A 14,649-nucleotide genomic window follows, 5' to 3' on the forward strand; every position below is an offset into this window, starting at 1 on the left:
TCTGATCATGTGAACAGAAGCGATATAATTGCTAGAGAATTGTGGACAACCAAAGCTGCTCAATGTGATTGCCTCTTTCCATGAAAAGATGATCGGTTACATCACCCATGCCAAGGCAATGTTGGGAGCCTTTAGGATCTGCAGTGGAGTTCTGGCACCAAACTCTTTGCTAGCATATTTTTCTCTTTGTTACGTCATATGCATTAGCTTACTTATAGAAGCTATGCACTTACACAGCAGAACTGGCAAAAGCTGTTTAGTCTGGTTCACCTGGAGTGTGTTAATTCCATCAGTATACTCTCGTCACTAAGCCGGACTGTTGACTTGGCTTTGTTTAATGGACAGTTGATAGCCATAAACTCAAGGACCTTTTGAATGATGGGCCTCTGGGTCATGGCCATTTGTATGCCTGCTAGGAGGTCACCTGAAAGTAAGATAGCAAGATGGTGGATATTGCCAATGCTAACTGGGAAATACTCAGAGCTGTGACCTCTGGAGAGGCATTAGAAGTAGGAAGTAGAAATGAGAATCAAATGAGGACGAGGAAGTTGATTAAGTATCTATAGTATCTATAAATGCCGGAGGAAAGATCACAGAAGCGCTTCACAGGAGCTCCCAAGCACTGAGGATGTCACCTAGACAGGAGACGAAACGTCTGCAACACAAATTCCCAACTCGGCGAACAGAACCGCAACAAAAGGGAGAAAACTGGGAATCAAAGAGTGGCTAGCCTCACAGCAGTAATAGGGAAAGTGCTGGAATTTATTGTAAAGGATGTGGTAACAGAACACTTAAAAATACCAATGTTATTACACAAAATTAACATGGATTTAAGAAATGAAAACCGTTTGACAAATCTACTGGAAATTTTTGAGGATGTAAATAGTAAATTAGATGAGGGAGACCCAGTGGATGTGATGTATTGATTTTCAGATAGTTTTGATAAAATAACAAGCTATTCACACAGAATCAAAGCAAATGGGATTGGTGCTAATGTAGAATTGAGAATTAAATAGCATTTTGGAAACAGGAAGTAGGAATACATAAACCATTTTCAGAGTGGAAGGCAGTGATCAGTGGGATATCACAGAATTGATGCTTGGCCTTTGGCTTGGATAAGCAAATCAAGTGTAAGATTTCCAACTTTGCTAACAACAAAACTACATGGGAGAGTGAATCGTGAGAAGGGTGTAGGGAGACTTCAGGATGATCTACACAAGATAAGTGAGTCGATAAATACATGGCAGATGCAGGATTAGCGTGGTTCAGTGTAAATCTGTCTGCTTCGGTAGGATCAACAGAATGGCAAAGTTATTATTTAAATTAGGATCAACTAGGAAAGGTTGATGTATGAAAGAATTCAAGTGTCCTTGTACACAAATCACTGAAAGTAAGATTGCAGCATGCAGCTAGGAAGACAAGTGATATATTGACCTTCATTGCAAGAGGACTGGAATGTAGGGTGAAAGAGTCTCACCGCACCTGTATGGGGCCTTGATGAGACCGCATGTGGAATACTGTGTGTAGCTTTGTTCTCTTTACTTATCAAGGGGTATACTTGCCACAGAGGAGGTGCAACAATGGTTCAGCAGACTGATTCCTGGATTGGCAAGTTTGTCATTTGAGGACAGATTAGGTCAACCGGGCCTGTGTCCACTGGAACTTAGAAGAATGAGAAGGGATTTCATTGAAAATACGTAAACTTCTGTTAGGGCTGGACTGACAGGATTGCAAGGATGATCTCTCCCCTGGCCAGGCAATCTCGAACAAGGGGTCACGCTCTCAGGATACGCAGTAGATCATTTTGGTCTGAGATGAGTAGAGTGGTTTTCATTGATAGGGTGGTGAACCTGTGGAATTCTCTACTATGGAAGACAGAGGAGATGATGTCACTGAATTTAAGAAATAAACAGATTTCTGAAAGCTAAAGGTATCAATAGCTATAGGAAGAAAACAGGATTATGGTGCTGAAACAGAGGATCAACCATGACCATAATGAATGGTGGAGCAGACTTGATGGGCTAAATGGCCTACTCCTGCTCCTATTTTCTATGTTAAAAGCTCAGCTGGTCAGCAGGAGAAAAACAAGTGGTTAGTGAATCCTCCACCTTCCCAGTCCACCATTTTCTTCAAAGTAAAACATGTCAGAAATTGTTGTTAGAGTGTGGCTTCTGAACTACATCAGGCAACATTTAACAGAGTTGACCACCACAGCACAAACAAACAAACAATCTCACATGACAGATGAACGAACAATATGCTGATATCTAAGCAGACCCTACCCATAACCTCCTTCCAACTTTCCTTAGCTGTATGTTTTTCTACCCTGCATTACTATTGCCGGTCACTCCCACTCGATCGATCGAACAAACTTACCTGGAATCCTGTGAATTTCTTTTTCCCTTTATCAAGTGGAACAATATTTATTCCAATCTTACTCAGTTTCCACATGACCTCTTCCCTGGTTAGACTGATAATATGGGTGGCACCATTTTGTACTTTTGACTGTGTAAATTTCATGGGACTGAAATAATTTTATCCCGCATCTTGAAATGATCGACCTCTGACTCTTCCCTTCCCCAGTACCAATTTTTATAATGCACCTTACAGAGACATTTATTACAAAGTCTACCAACGCCAACAACTTGAATTTACATGCCCCAAGTAGGGTGTCTCCAGATCACCAGCCTGGGTCTCTTAATTGCTAGTCCAGTGATAAACCATCTGAGGGCAAGGCAGTGGTACTGTGTGTAGAATTAGCAAGGAGTGCATGCATTTAGTCAATTGAGGAACAACATTCTCTTCCACACCTTTCTGTTCTCAGAGGATGGGAAGCAACAGGGTTTCTTTAGGAGATGAAGAGAAAATAGTGATGCTGGACATCTGAATTCTAAACAAAGAGCTGGAAATATTCAGCAGGTCAGTCAGCAATTATGGAGAAAGATAAAATTACTTTTCAAACTCCAGATGTTGCCTGATGTAAACATTTCTGGCCTCTTCTGATCATTAGAAGATGACATTATTTACAACAATTGGAAAATCTTACAGCTATGTACATCTCCTGTTTCCAACCCCTTTTGCCCCCTATTTCACATCACTGTGTCAGCTTTTACTCATAACTATGGATACAGGACTTTGTAATGAAAATTGCTATAATGATATTCCCTACCAGTGGTGGTGTATTGAGCTTTTTGGTTTGGTATCCTTATCTTTATTCATCTGTACTGTACAGAAACCTCTACATTCTAACCAATGCTAATTTCCAGTTTCCAAATTGCTCTAAATGTTTCTTCAAAACCTATGATATTAAAGTTAGAATAATATATTACTGGCCTAAAAATCCCTCATCATTTCAGCTGAAAATAATACTCAATGTTAATGCCCCATTTGTAATGGCATGGGAGATTGTCAATAGTGAATACCAATCAATCAGCCATATAAAAATCTTACAGCAAAGAAAGAACACCTTTGACCCATCAGGACTGCACTAGTCATTCCAACTCCATCTTTATGGACCCATTTTCTACACCTGGGGGAGATGGCATTTTGGTGCTCATCTAAATAGTTCCTGTCTCTGCTACTCTTAGAAGTAGTGAGTTCCAGATATACACAACACCACAGGTGAAAAACAAATCCCTCAAACCCCTTTAAACCTCCTGATGCTTATTTTAAAACTGCTTCATGGTTACGGACGTCACTAAGGGGAAAAGTTCCTTCTTGCTACTCGTTCTATCCTGGATATGTCCCCAGAACCTTGTTCACCTCAATCAGTTACCAGCTCAAAGTTCAGTGCTCTAGTCTCTCTGCAGTGTCAGATTGCACCAGCCCAGGCAATATCCTGGTGAATGTCTTCTGCACCCTCTTTAGTAACATCACAATCTTCTGATAGTGTCATCTACTTTTCCCAGCTGAGGATGAACAAACATTATATGCAGTTCCATTCATAAACCTTCTTGGTCTTGTATTAAATGCCTTGATCAATAAAGGCAAGTATCCCATCGGCCTTAACTATCTTATTTACTTGTCCAGATGGTTCAGGGATCTATGGACATGCAGCCCAAGATTCATCTGCATTTTCTAAGGTCTGACCATTGTATCATCGATAGTCACAGGTGAGGCGCCAGAGGACTGGAGGCTGGCTAATGTGGTGCCACTATTTAAGAAAAGGTGGTAAGGACAAGCCAGGGAATTATAGACCAGTGAGCCTGACGTCGATGGTGGGCAGTTTGTTGGAGGGAATCCCGAGGGACAAGATGTACATGTATTTGGAAAGGCAAGGACTGATTATGGATAGTCATCATGGCTTTGTGCCTGGGAAATCATATCTCACAAACTTGATTGAGTTTTTTGAAGAAGTAACAAAGAGAATTGATGAGGCAGAATGGTAGGTGTGATCTATATGGACTTCAGTAAAGCGTTCAACAAGGTTCCCCATGGAAGATGATTAGTAAAGTTAGATCTCGTGGAATACAGGGAGAGCTAGCCATGTGGATACGGAACTGGCTCAAAGGTAGAAGACTGAGGGTGGTGGTGGAGGGTTGTTTTTCAGACTGGAGGCCTGTGACCAGTGGAATGCCATGAGGATCGGTGCTGGGTCCACTACTTTTTGTCATTTATCTAAATGATTTGGATGTGAACATAAGAGGTATAGTTAGTAAGTTTGCAGATGACACCAAAATTGGAGGAGGTGTAGTGGACAGCGAAGAGGGTTACTTCAGATTACAACAGGATCTTGACCAGATGGGCCAATGGGCTGAGAAATGGCAGATGGAGTTTAATTCAGATAAATGCGAGGTGCTGCTTTTTGGGAAAGCAAATCTTAGCAGGACATATATACTTAATGGTAAGGTCCTAGGGAGTGTTGCTGAACAAAGAGACCTTGGAGTGCAGGTTCAAAGGAGATGGATATGATAATAAAGGCGGCATTTGGTATGCTTTCCTTCATTGATGCTGGCAGACCAGCAATTTGTTTTTGAAGCAGCAAAGAAAAGGAAATTGAAGGTTTGGTTAAGAAAAAGAAGGAAGCATATGTCAAGTATAGGCAGGATAGATCGAGTGAATCCTTAGAAGAGTATAAAGGCAGTAGGAGTATACTTAAGAGGGAATCAAGAGGGCAAAAAGGGGACATGAGATAGCTTTGGCAAATAGAATTAAGGAGAATCCAAAGGGTTTTTACAAATACATTACGGACAAAAGGGTAGCTCGGGAGAGAATCAGGCCCCTCAAAGATCAATAAGGCGGCCTTTGTGTGGAGCCGCAGAAAATGGGGGAGATACTAAATGAGTATTTTGCATCAGTATTTACTGTGGAAAAGGATATGGAAGATATAGAATGTAGGGAAATAGATGGTGACACCTTGAAAAATGTCCATATTAGAAGAGGAAGTGCTGGATTCTTGAAATGCATAAAGGTGGGTAAATCCCCAGAACCTGATCAGGTGTACCGTAGAACTCTTTGGGAAGCTAGAGAAGTGATTGCTGGGCCTCTTGCTGAGATAGTATTGAGTGCAGGAGTTGGGAGGTCATGTTGCGAATGTACAAGACGTTGGTTAGGCCACCAATATTGCGTGCAATTCTGGTTTCCTTCCTAACGGAAGGATGTTGTGAAATTTGAAAACGTTCAGAAAAGACTTACAAGGATGTTGCAAGGGTTGGAGGATTTGAGCTATAAGGAGAGGCTGAACAGGCTGGGACTGTTTTTCCTGCAGCGTCAGAGGCTGAGGAGTGATCTTATAGAGGTTTACAAAAATATGACAGGTATGGATAGGATAAATAAACAAAGTCTTTTCCCTGGGGTGGGAGAGTCCAGAAATAGAGGGCATAGGTTTAGGGTGAGAGGGGAAAGATATAAAAGAAACCTAACGGGCAACTTTTTCACGCAGAGGGTAATATGGGTACGGAATGAGCTGCCAGAGGAAGTGGTGGAGGCTGGTACAATTGCAACATTTAAAAGGCATTTGGATAGGTATATAAATAGGAAGGGTTTGGAGGGATATGGGCTGGGTGCTGGCAGGTGGGACTAGATTGGGTTGGGATATCTGGTCAGCATGGACGGGTTGGACTGAAGGATTTGAGTTCATGCTGTACATCGCTATGTACACCTTTGCATGGTTGGTCCTCCCAAACAGCTTCACCACATACTTTTCAGGATTAAAATTTCATTTGCCAGTCTTAAGCCCATACGACCAGCTCAACTACATCATCCTGTTGTCTAAGACTTTCCCCCCTGTTATTTACCATACCACCAATTTTTGTGTCTTCCTACTGATCATATCCCAGGCTATTATTGGGGGGGGGGGAAACACATTGCTGGGGTCCTGGTGGCAATATTTAATACTTCACTTGTGACCAAAGTACCAGGTTACTGGGGGATAGCTATTGCGGTGCCTTTGAACAAGGCGGCTGGACAACATGGATAGGCCAGGTAACTACAGACTAGTTAGTCTGATGTCAGTGGTAGGGAAATGATTAGAAAAAAATACAGCATTAATCAAAACAGGGATTGATCAGAAATAGTCAGCATGGATTTGTTGAAGGGAGATTCTGTCTAATTTGAGAATTTTAAGAAGATAAGTAAAAATATTGGTGTAGGCAGTGGAGTTGATATGGCTGCCCTAGACTTCAGTAAGTCATTCGACAAGGTCTCCCTTGGAAGGCTGGCCCTATAGTAAAGAACCTATGGGATCCAAGGTAAGTTAGCAAACTGGATCCAAAAATTGGCTTGCAATAGGAGGCAAAGGGTGATGGTGGAAGGTTGTTTTTGTGATTGGAAACCAGTGACCAGCTATACCACAGAGATCAGTGCTGGGACCTTGCTGTTTATTATGTTCACTAATGACTTGGATGCGAACATAGGAGGTGTAATTAGTAAGTTCGCAATTGACACAAAAATTAATGGTGCATTGATAGTGAGGAGGATGGTCTCAGGCTACAGTCTGATATCAATCAGCTGGTAAATTGGGCAGAGTAAAGGCAGATGGAATCTAATCCTGATAATTGTGAGGTGATGTGTTTTGGAAGGTTTAATAAGGGAAGGATTTACACAATTAATATTAGGTGCCTGGACCGTACTGAGGAACAAAGGGACATTCGTGTACAGGTCCATTGATTCCTGAACTTGTCAGCACAGGTAGATAGAGTAGGTACAAAGATGTTTGCTTTCATTATCCAGGGCATGGAATACACAGCAGGGAGGTCTTGATATGATTTTATGAAATATTGGTTAGGCCACAGGTGAAATACTGTGTGCAATTCTGGTCACCACACTATGGGAAGGAGGTGATTGTACTGGAGACAGTGCAAGAGGGATGGAAAGTCTCAGTTGAGGAGAGATAAGTTGGGTTTGCTTTTCCTAGAACAGAGGAGGTGAGGGGGGGAAATCTGATTGAGGTATACAAAATTATGGGACGCATAGATTGGGTAGATCATTAAAATCTTTTCCCCATTCAAAGCTTTTGTGAGAAGATTTGTAGCTCGGGTGCTCGTTGTTGTGGTTCTGTTCGCCGAGCTGGGAATTTGTGTTGCAGACGTTTCGTCCTCTGTCTAGGTGACATCCTCAGTGCTTGGGAGCCTCCTGTGAAGCGCTTCTGTGATCTTTCGGAGGAGGCTCCCAAGCACTGAGGATGTCACCTAGACAGGGGACGAAACGTCTGCAACACAAATTCCCAGCTCGGCGAACAGAACCACAACATCTTTTCCCCATGACAGATATATCGAAGGTCAAAAGGAATAAGTATAAGGTGACAAGTAGGTGGTCAAGAGAGGATCGGAGAAAAATTCTTTTCATTCAGAGGATGGTAGAAATATGGAATGCACTTATTGAGAGGGAGCCACATACTCTCAACATTTAAGAAGTGATTCAGCACTTAAAATGCCAGGGCATTCCTGATGAAGGGCTTTTGCCTGAAACGTCGATTTCGCTGCTCGTTGGATGCTGCCTGAACTGCTGTGCTCTTCCAGCACCACTGATCCAGAATCTGGTTTCCAGCATCTGCAGTCATTGTTTTTACCTAGTAAGTTGAAGACCAACTGCAGGTAAATGTGATTAGTGTATTTTGGTCAGCATACATATGGTGGGCCGAAGGACCTGTTTCAATGCTGTATGACTCAATGAATCTAAAAAACTTAATGAAGTCCATGTAGACTGCATCAACTAAAAACACTCCTCCACACACACAGTTACCTCCTCAAAAAAATTCAGTCAGATTTGTAGACACACTCTCCCCCTTTTCAAGCAAAGTTGACTATCCTTGATTAATCCTGGTCTCTCCAAGTAGAGATTAATTCTGTTCTCAGAATGTTTTAAGAGTTCCCCACTACAGATGTTAGACTCACAGGCCTGTTGTTTTGTGGTATATCTGTAGCACCCTTCTGGAATAATGATATGTTAGCTGTCCTCCAGTACCCCTCATGTTGCCAGAGAGGATTTGAAAATTGATGGCAGAGCCCCAATAACCTTCTCCCTTCCCTCCATAGCACTAGCCTTTGCCACTTTACTCAACCGAGGGATGCAGATCGCATGCAGAACAAAAGGCTTTTCAAGACTATTTTTTAGCTCAGACATATAGGTTCAGGCACTTTGCAGCAACAGCCTGATTATCACTTTAGACGACAGCCCTGAAATCCCTCCCTGGCATCTGTTGATACTCTTCATCTATACTGGGAGATATCGCCTGATGCTGCTTATGGCAACTCAAAGAATACACTTTCTATATGGACAGAATACAAGGTACAGTACAGCTTTCCTTTCTGCTCAGGCACATGCACATCCTTCCCTTTAAGGAAAGTTCTAATTGTTGTGCCTCTTGAGGTCAACTGGAGGCTAACTGTGCCTGAGCAGGTCTTGAGATCAGAGGTTAAGGAATCAGAAGATATGACTGGATTTTTCTCTGAAATTTACCAGGGTAACATCTATACTGCAAAACATTAATTTCAAAATCTTTCTATGAATTTAATTTCATTTATACTACTAATCACATATTTTATAACACTGACAGCATAATGTCGCTGGTGGACACTATTCATCGTTTACGACTAACTATGACAATACAATTATCTTACAGGCTAAATTGAGAAATAAATCAGGAAGTAGGTAACTGGGAGATTCCCATCTCCTTTCAGCCTGGGTGCTTGACATCATGAGATGATATAACAGTTGTTTCTCCATTACTTGCAATGTTTGATTATCGTATGACCAAGGAGTGAAACCACCACATCCATGTGGTAAATACAAAACAGAAAAATTAAGGAAATATGTACCAACCTATTCTCACATACAGTTTAATAACACTTCCTGTAATACGGAAACTAAACAACACAGTTGGAGATTACACTATAATAATCTCTCACCCAGATGAGTAGCTTGACTAAAGGGAATCAATTGTGCAATGAAAAGCTCAAAACATAACTTAAAATGGAAGGCAATTTTGACGAGTCAATAGAAATAAGTGCATTTCAGCTGCTGTTCTGATCTTGTTTTTCTTTGCATTCTAAAGCAGTGCTGTCCAATATATTAGCCACGAGCTATAAGTGGCCAATTGGGAATCCAAAGTGGTTAATTGCATTTCTGATTAGAAAATACAAAATGAGTTAGAAACACAGATGCTTGATGCGGAATTTCAAAACTCATGTATGGCAGCTCACAACCCAGGTTGCCTTTCTTGGGGGGTTTACTGGTAAAACACTGAGATTAAAGGCAGAATGTGAAAGTCCATTCTCGATCATTACTTGTTTCAATTCTTCGGTCACTGCTAACTGGTCACCTCCTAAAACGTGTCAAAGGTGGATGAAAATGCCAGATCTCAGCACCAAGGAAACACTAGCAGCTTTGTGTGGAAAAAGTTGTCAGAGTGGCTAATTTGATTGCTCCAAGCCAGCGGAAGGAAGCCGGACAATGAAGAGCAGCTCCAACAGGACAAGCAAGGGCAGGTTTCCAATGTCCTGAGCAAGTCTAAATTCTGGGTAATCACACTGGCGGCGTCAAAATATTGGCACATGACAGCTAGATGGAAGATTGTATTAAAAGGTGGTATGCTGAAAATGTGTTGCTGGAAAAGCGCAGCAGGTCAGGCAGCATCCAGGGAACAGGAGAATCGACGTTTTGGGCATAAGCCCTTCTTAAAATGTGGTATGTCTGATAAGTTCATTCCAGGATTTCAAACACTGGCAAAAGGAGGATAGATCTGCAAAATTTACTTTTGAATGAGTCTAGGTATTTGTTAAGGAAATTTATACAAGTTCATTTACCCATTAACAGGCAAGGCAATTTCTAATAAAATTACTGCATGCGGCTGAAAGAGTATTCCCAGAAAACCTGCAGTTATGCAATAATTTCTAACGGAAAAGACTGCACTGAAAGGAATCAAACAATAAGCAAAGGGAAATATTCAAAAGCAAAGTCCTTTAGTGCACCTTATCCTGAAAAAGATATCCAGACATTTAGTTAGGCTATCCCAACCACAAAAGACCGCCATTAAATGTCATCTCTTTCCATCCATAATGATTAGGTACTGATGCCAGTAGCTGCATCCGACTGTTTCAAAGGTCAGTGTAAACTACATCTTATCCTTGTAAGATTTTAAAAAGGCTGAATTATGTAACCACTGTTTTTTGATTCTTGAGCCAAAGAAGATCTAGTGACCAGAGTCAGACAAGAAATATTTTGTTGCAAACTGCTGGTACATATACGTTTCTCCAAAGCATGTTGTCCACCATTCCCTTGGTTCACAATGAATTTATTATCTTTTCACAAATTAGCTTTTATGAGGTGTTAATTAAAATCACTTAGGTTTTTGCCACAGGATTAGAATGAACATATTGATCTGGTACACACTGGCTTTTCCAAAAAAAAAAGGTTTTCCAACTGCTAACACCTTGTGGGGCTATGCCATTCTACATGACGGGAATCTACTTTTGCGCTGGGGAGAGAAGGGGCACTTTTGTTTTCAATTAACTCATTGTTGACAAGGCCAGCATTGATTACCCTTGAGATGATGATGTTGAGCCATCCCCTTGAACTGCTGCAGCTCACGTGAAGCAGAGACACCCACAATGCTGTTAGGAAAGGGGATTCAGGATCTTGACACAGCTGCAATGAAGGTTGCTGTTTTGAAAGCATTCCTTGGCAAGTTGGTGCACTGCATCTTCTGGATGGTACACGTTGTTGCCACTGTGCACGAGGAACACAGGAAATGAGTGTCTAAGATGATAGATATGGTGTCAATCTGCAGGCTGCTTTCTCCAGGATGACACCAGGTTTGCGTGTTGTTGGAGTCGCACTCATCTTGTTAAGTGCATTATCTCACACTACTGACACATGCCTTGTAGATGGAAGAAGGTATTTGAAAATTCACTTGCTAAGAACATGCAACTTCTGACTGGCTTTGGGGCCACATTATTTAAACAGCTAGTCCTGTTGCATTTTTGGTCACTGGTAAACATTGAAATAGCCAATATGTGCCAGACATACAGAAAAGACAGGCTTCCATGTGAAAACATTTATGATTCTATAACATGCCAATCTCTTGTTGATGGTAGGGATTCAACAGTGGCACTTAATGCAATGAGAAGGTGGTTACACTGTCTCCCATTGTCATTAACCACAGCCAAAATGTAGTCCGGGCCTGGATGCATTTGGGCACAGACCATTTTAGTGTCTGTGAAGATGCGAATAGCGCTGGTCACTGTGCAAACATCCCCATTTCTGGGTTGTGATGAAGTGAAGGCCGTTGATGAAGCAGCTAAAGCTAGCTGGGTCACTACTGCAAGGAACTCATACAGTGATAGCCTGGAGCCGGGATGGTTGGTTTTCAACCACCGTCGTTTCGGGCAAAAGCCCTTCATCAGCGTGACCATCCTCCTTTGTGTGGGGTGTGACTCCAACTAGCATTGATATGCCCTCACCCCCAATGATGCCCAGCGTGGGTTTCACTAGGGCACCTTGATGTCTCACACTAGGCTAGGGCTGTTTTCCCTTGAGCCTCGGAGGTTAAGGGGTGACCTTTAGAGGTTTACAAAATCGTGAGGGGCATGGATAGGATAAATAGACCAGGTGTTTTCCCTGGAGTGGGGGAGTCCAGAACTAGAGGGCATAGGTTTAGGGCGAGAGGGGAAAGATATAAAGAGAGACCTAAGGGGCAACTTTTTCACACAGCAGGTGGTACACGTATGGAATTAGCTGCCAGAGGAAGTAGTGGAGGCTGATACAATTACGACATTTAAAAGGCATCACGATGGGTATATGAATAGGAGGGATATGGGCTGGGTGCAGGCAGGTGGTACTAGATTGGGTTGGGATATCTGGTCGACGTGGACGGGTTGGACCGAAGGGTCTGTTTCCGTGCTGTACGTCTCAGTGACTCAGCCAGATGGGCAGCACCAACTCACATGCCAGTCAGAGACACCTTCGAAGAGGACAACAGGGTCAGCCCACCTGCCACCAGGGAAGCAACAAAACATGGGGAAATCGTGGGCATCTTGTTGACATGACTGAAATGGGGAGAGGGAGACACCTGCTTTTGTTTGAGATCAGAGGGTGGGGGAGAGAGAGAGAGAGAGAGAGAGAAAGAGAAAAGCCCCCAGGGCCAGCCACATCCAACAGAATGCCAGCAGCTGCCCCTGCCCCTGCCCCTGCCCCTGCCCATACCCCTGTCCCTACCTGGATACTGAAGTCTCGAATGTGAGCCATTTCCATGGGAGTCGGTCAAACAGTGCTTAGGGGTCTCCGAGGGTGTGGGTTACAGTACAGCCTCTAAAGGCAGGCCCAGGGGGACATTACCGCCGCCAAAGGCCGCCTGGAGCCTCCGCAAACACCGATCAGCCCCTCACTGTTTGGGTCTCCAGCTCGCCTTGCTGCCCGCCCCCAGCGCGCAGGCGCGGACTCGCCGCGGTGCACGCCGGGACCCGGAGTCCCGCAGCCGGCCGGCCGACGCCGCCCTGGCACGGCGCGGAGAGGACTACAGGCCCCGGCGTGCCCCGCGCCGCGCCCGGGTTCCGGCCCCGAGCCTGCAGGCCGGCTGGGTTGGCGTCACTCCGCACAGCCGCAGTATGTCCACCTGTCAATCACCCTGACTGGGGGGGTCAGAGCCCCGCCCCCCCCCAAACACAGGGCCATCTCAGCTGCAGGCTAACAACAACTTGCAATTAAACAGCACCCTGTTGTAAGCCGGCTTTGCAGCATTCTCAGATACCATTTGACACCCAAACCCTACAAAGATGAGAGACACAGCAAGGGAAACCCTCAGAGTTTGCAAAAACAAGCTAGGAAATAGTAGCAGAATCACAGATCTGTGTCATAGCACAGAAGGAGCCCATTCGATCCATCGTGCCTGCATGCACGGGTTCATTAAATGACTTTCATTTATTCCTGATGAAGGGCTTTTGCCCGAAACGTCGATTTTGCTGAACTGCTGTGCTCTTCCAGCACCATTGATCCAGAATTTCATTACCTACTGTCAATCTGCTACGATTTCCCCACATCCTTGCCTACAGCACACTTCCTGGCACTGCATTCCATACCCTACTTGCCACATAAAAATGATTTTGCCTACTTCACTCTTGCTTCTTTTGCAGATCACTTTAAATCTACGTCCTCTCTTCTTGTTATTATTTTACAAGTGGAAACAGCTGCTTGCTATCAATTCTATTCAGCCTGCTAATGATTTTGTAAACCTCTGTCAGATCTCTTCAAGAAGTCCCAACCTCTTCAATCTACCCTCATAACTGAAGTTCTTCATTCATGGAAATACACTTGCAAACTTCTTCTATGCTCTCTCCAATGTATTCACATCCTTCCTCTAATATAGCACCCAGAACTGTACAAAACACTCCAGCTGAGACCTAGGAAGTATATTACTCAAGAACAGGTAGCCCTTGTGTAACGTGTTTTGCAGTGCGATTTGGCTATAATGTTGCCGAAGAATTAGGAAACAGTATTTCGAGAACGCTTAACTCTGTTCGCAATAGTGTGATTCCAGCAGCAATCATTTCGCACGCGAAGTCTTTGCGCTGTTCTATGCATTGAACTGAGTTGAACTGAATTGAATTTATTGTCACGTGTACCGGGGATAGTGAAAAGTTTTTGTCTTGCGGGTAATGCAGGCAGATCACAAAGTTAAGTAGCATAGATAGTAAATAATAGGTAAACAGCAGCAAAAACAAAAACACAGATACAGGCGAATGTTAAGAGTTTGTGAGTCCATTCAGTATTCTAACAACAGTAGGGTAGAAACTGTTTCAAAACCGGCTGGTGCAATGTGTTCAGGCTTCTGTACCTTCTCTCCGATGGTAGGGGTTGTAGAAAAACATTGCCAGTGTGGGATGGATCTTTGAGAATGCTGGTGGCCTTTCCTTGACAGCGGGCCTGGTAGATGGATTCTTTAAATGGGAGGTTGGCCTTTGTGATTGTCTGGGCCGAATTCACCACTCTCTGTAACTGTCTCCGATCTTGAATGTTAAAGTTGTCATACCAGGTAGTGAGCTGAAAATGTATTGCTGGAAAAGCGCAGCAGGTCAGGCAGCATCCAAGGAACAGGAGAATCGACATTTCGGGCATGAGCCCTTCTTCAGGAATGAGGAAAGTGTGTCCAGCAGGCTAAGATAAAAGGTAGGGAGGAGGGACTTGGGGGAGGGGCGTTGGAAATGCGATAGGTGG

The 14,649-nt window shown here is 43.5% G+C and overlaps 1 protein-coding gene across 1 annotated transcript in view; it reads right to left on the reverse strand.

The window, feature by feature from the left end:
* stk25b (serine/threonine kinase 25b) overlaps positions 1-12,869 on the reverse strand; it is a 108,362-nt gene extending 95,493 nt beyond the window's left edge. The window contains exon 1 of the mRNA XM_043701777.1: positions 12,655-12,869. Coding sequence (XP_043557712.1) covers positions 12,655-12,690 — 36 coding nt within the window. The 5' untranslated portion in view covers positions 12,691-12,869. The remainder of the gene's footprint in view (positions 1-12,654) is intronic.
* Between the last annotated feature and the right edge of the window lie 1,780 nt (positions 12,870-14,649).

The sequence above is a fragment of the Chiloscyllium plagiosum genome, chromosome 13 (assembly GCF_004010195.1).
Source record: "Chiloscyllium plagiosum isolate BGI_BamShark_2017 chromosome 13, ASM401019v2, whole genome shotgun sequence".
NCBI classification, from domain to species: domain Eukaryota; kingdom Metazoa; phylum Chordata; class Chondrichthyes; order Orectolobiformes; family Hemiscylliidae; genus Chiloscyllium; species Chiloscyllium plagiosum.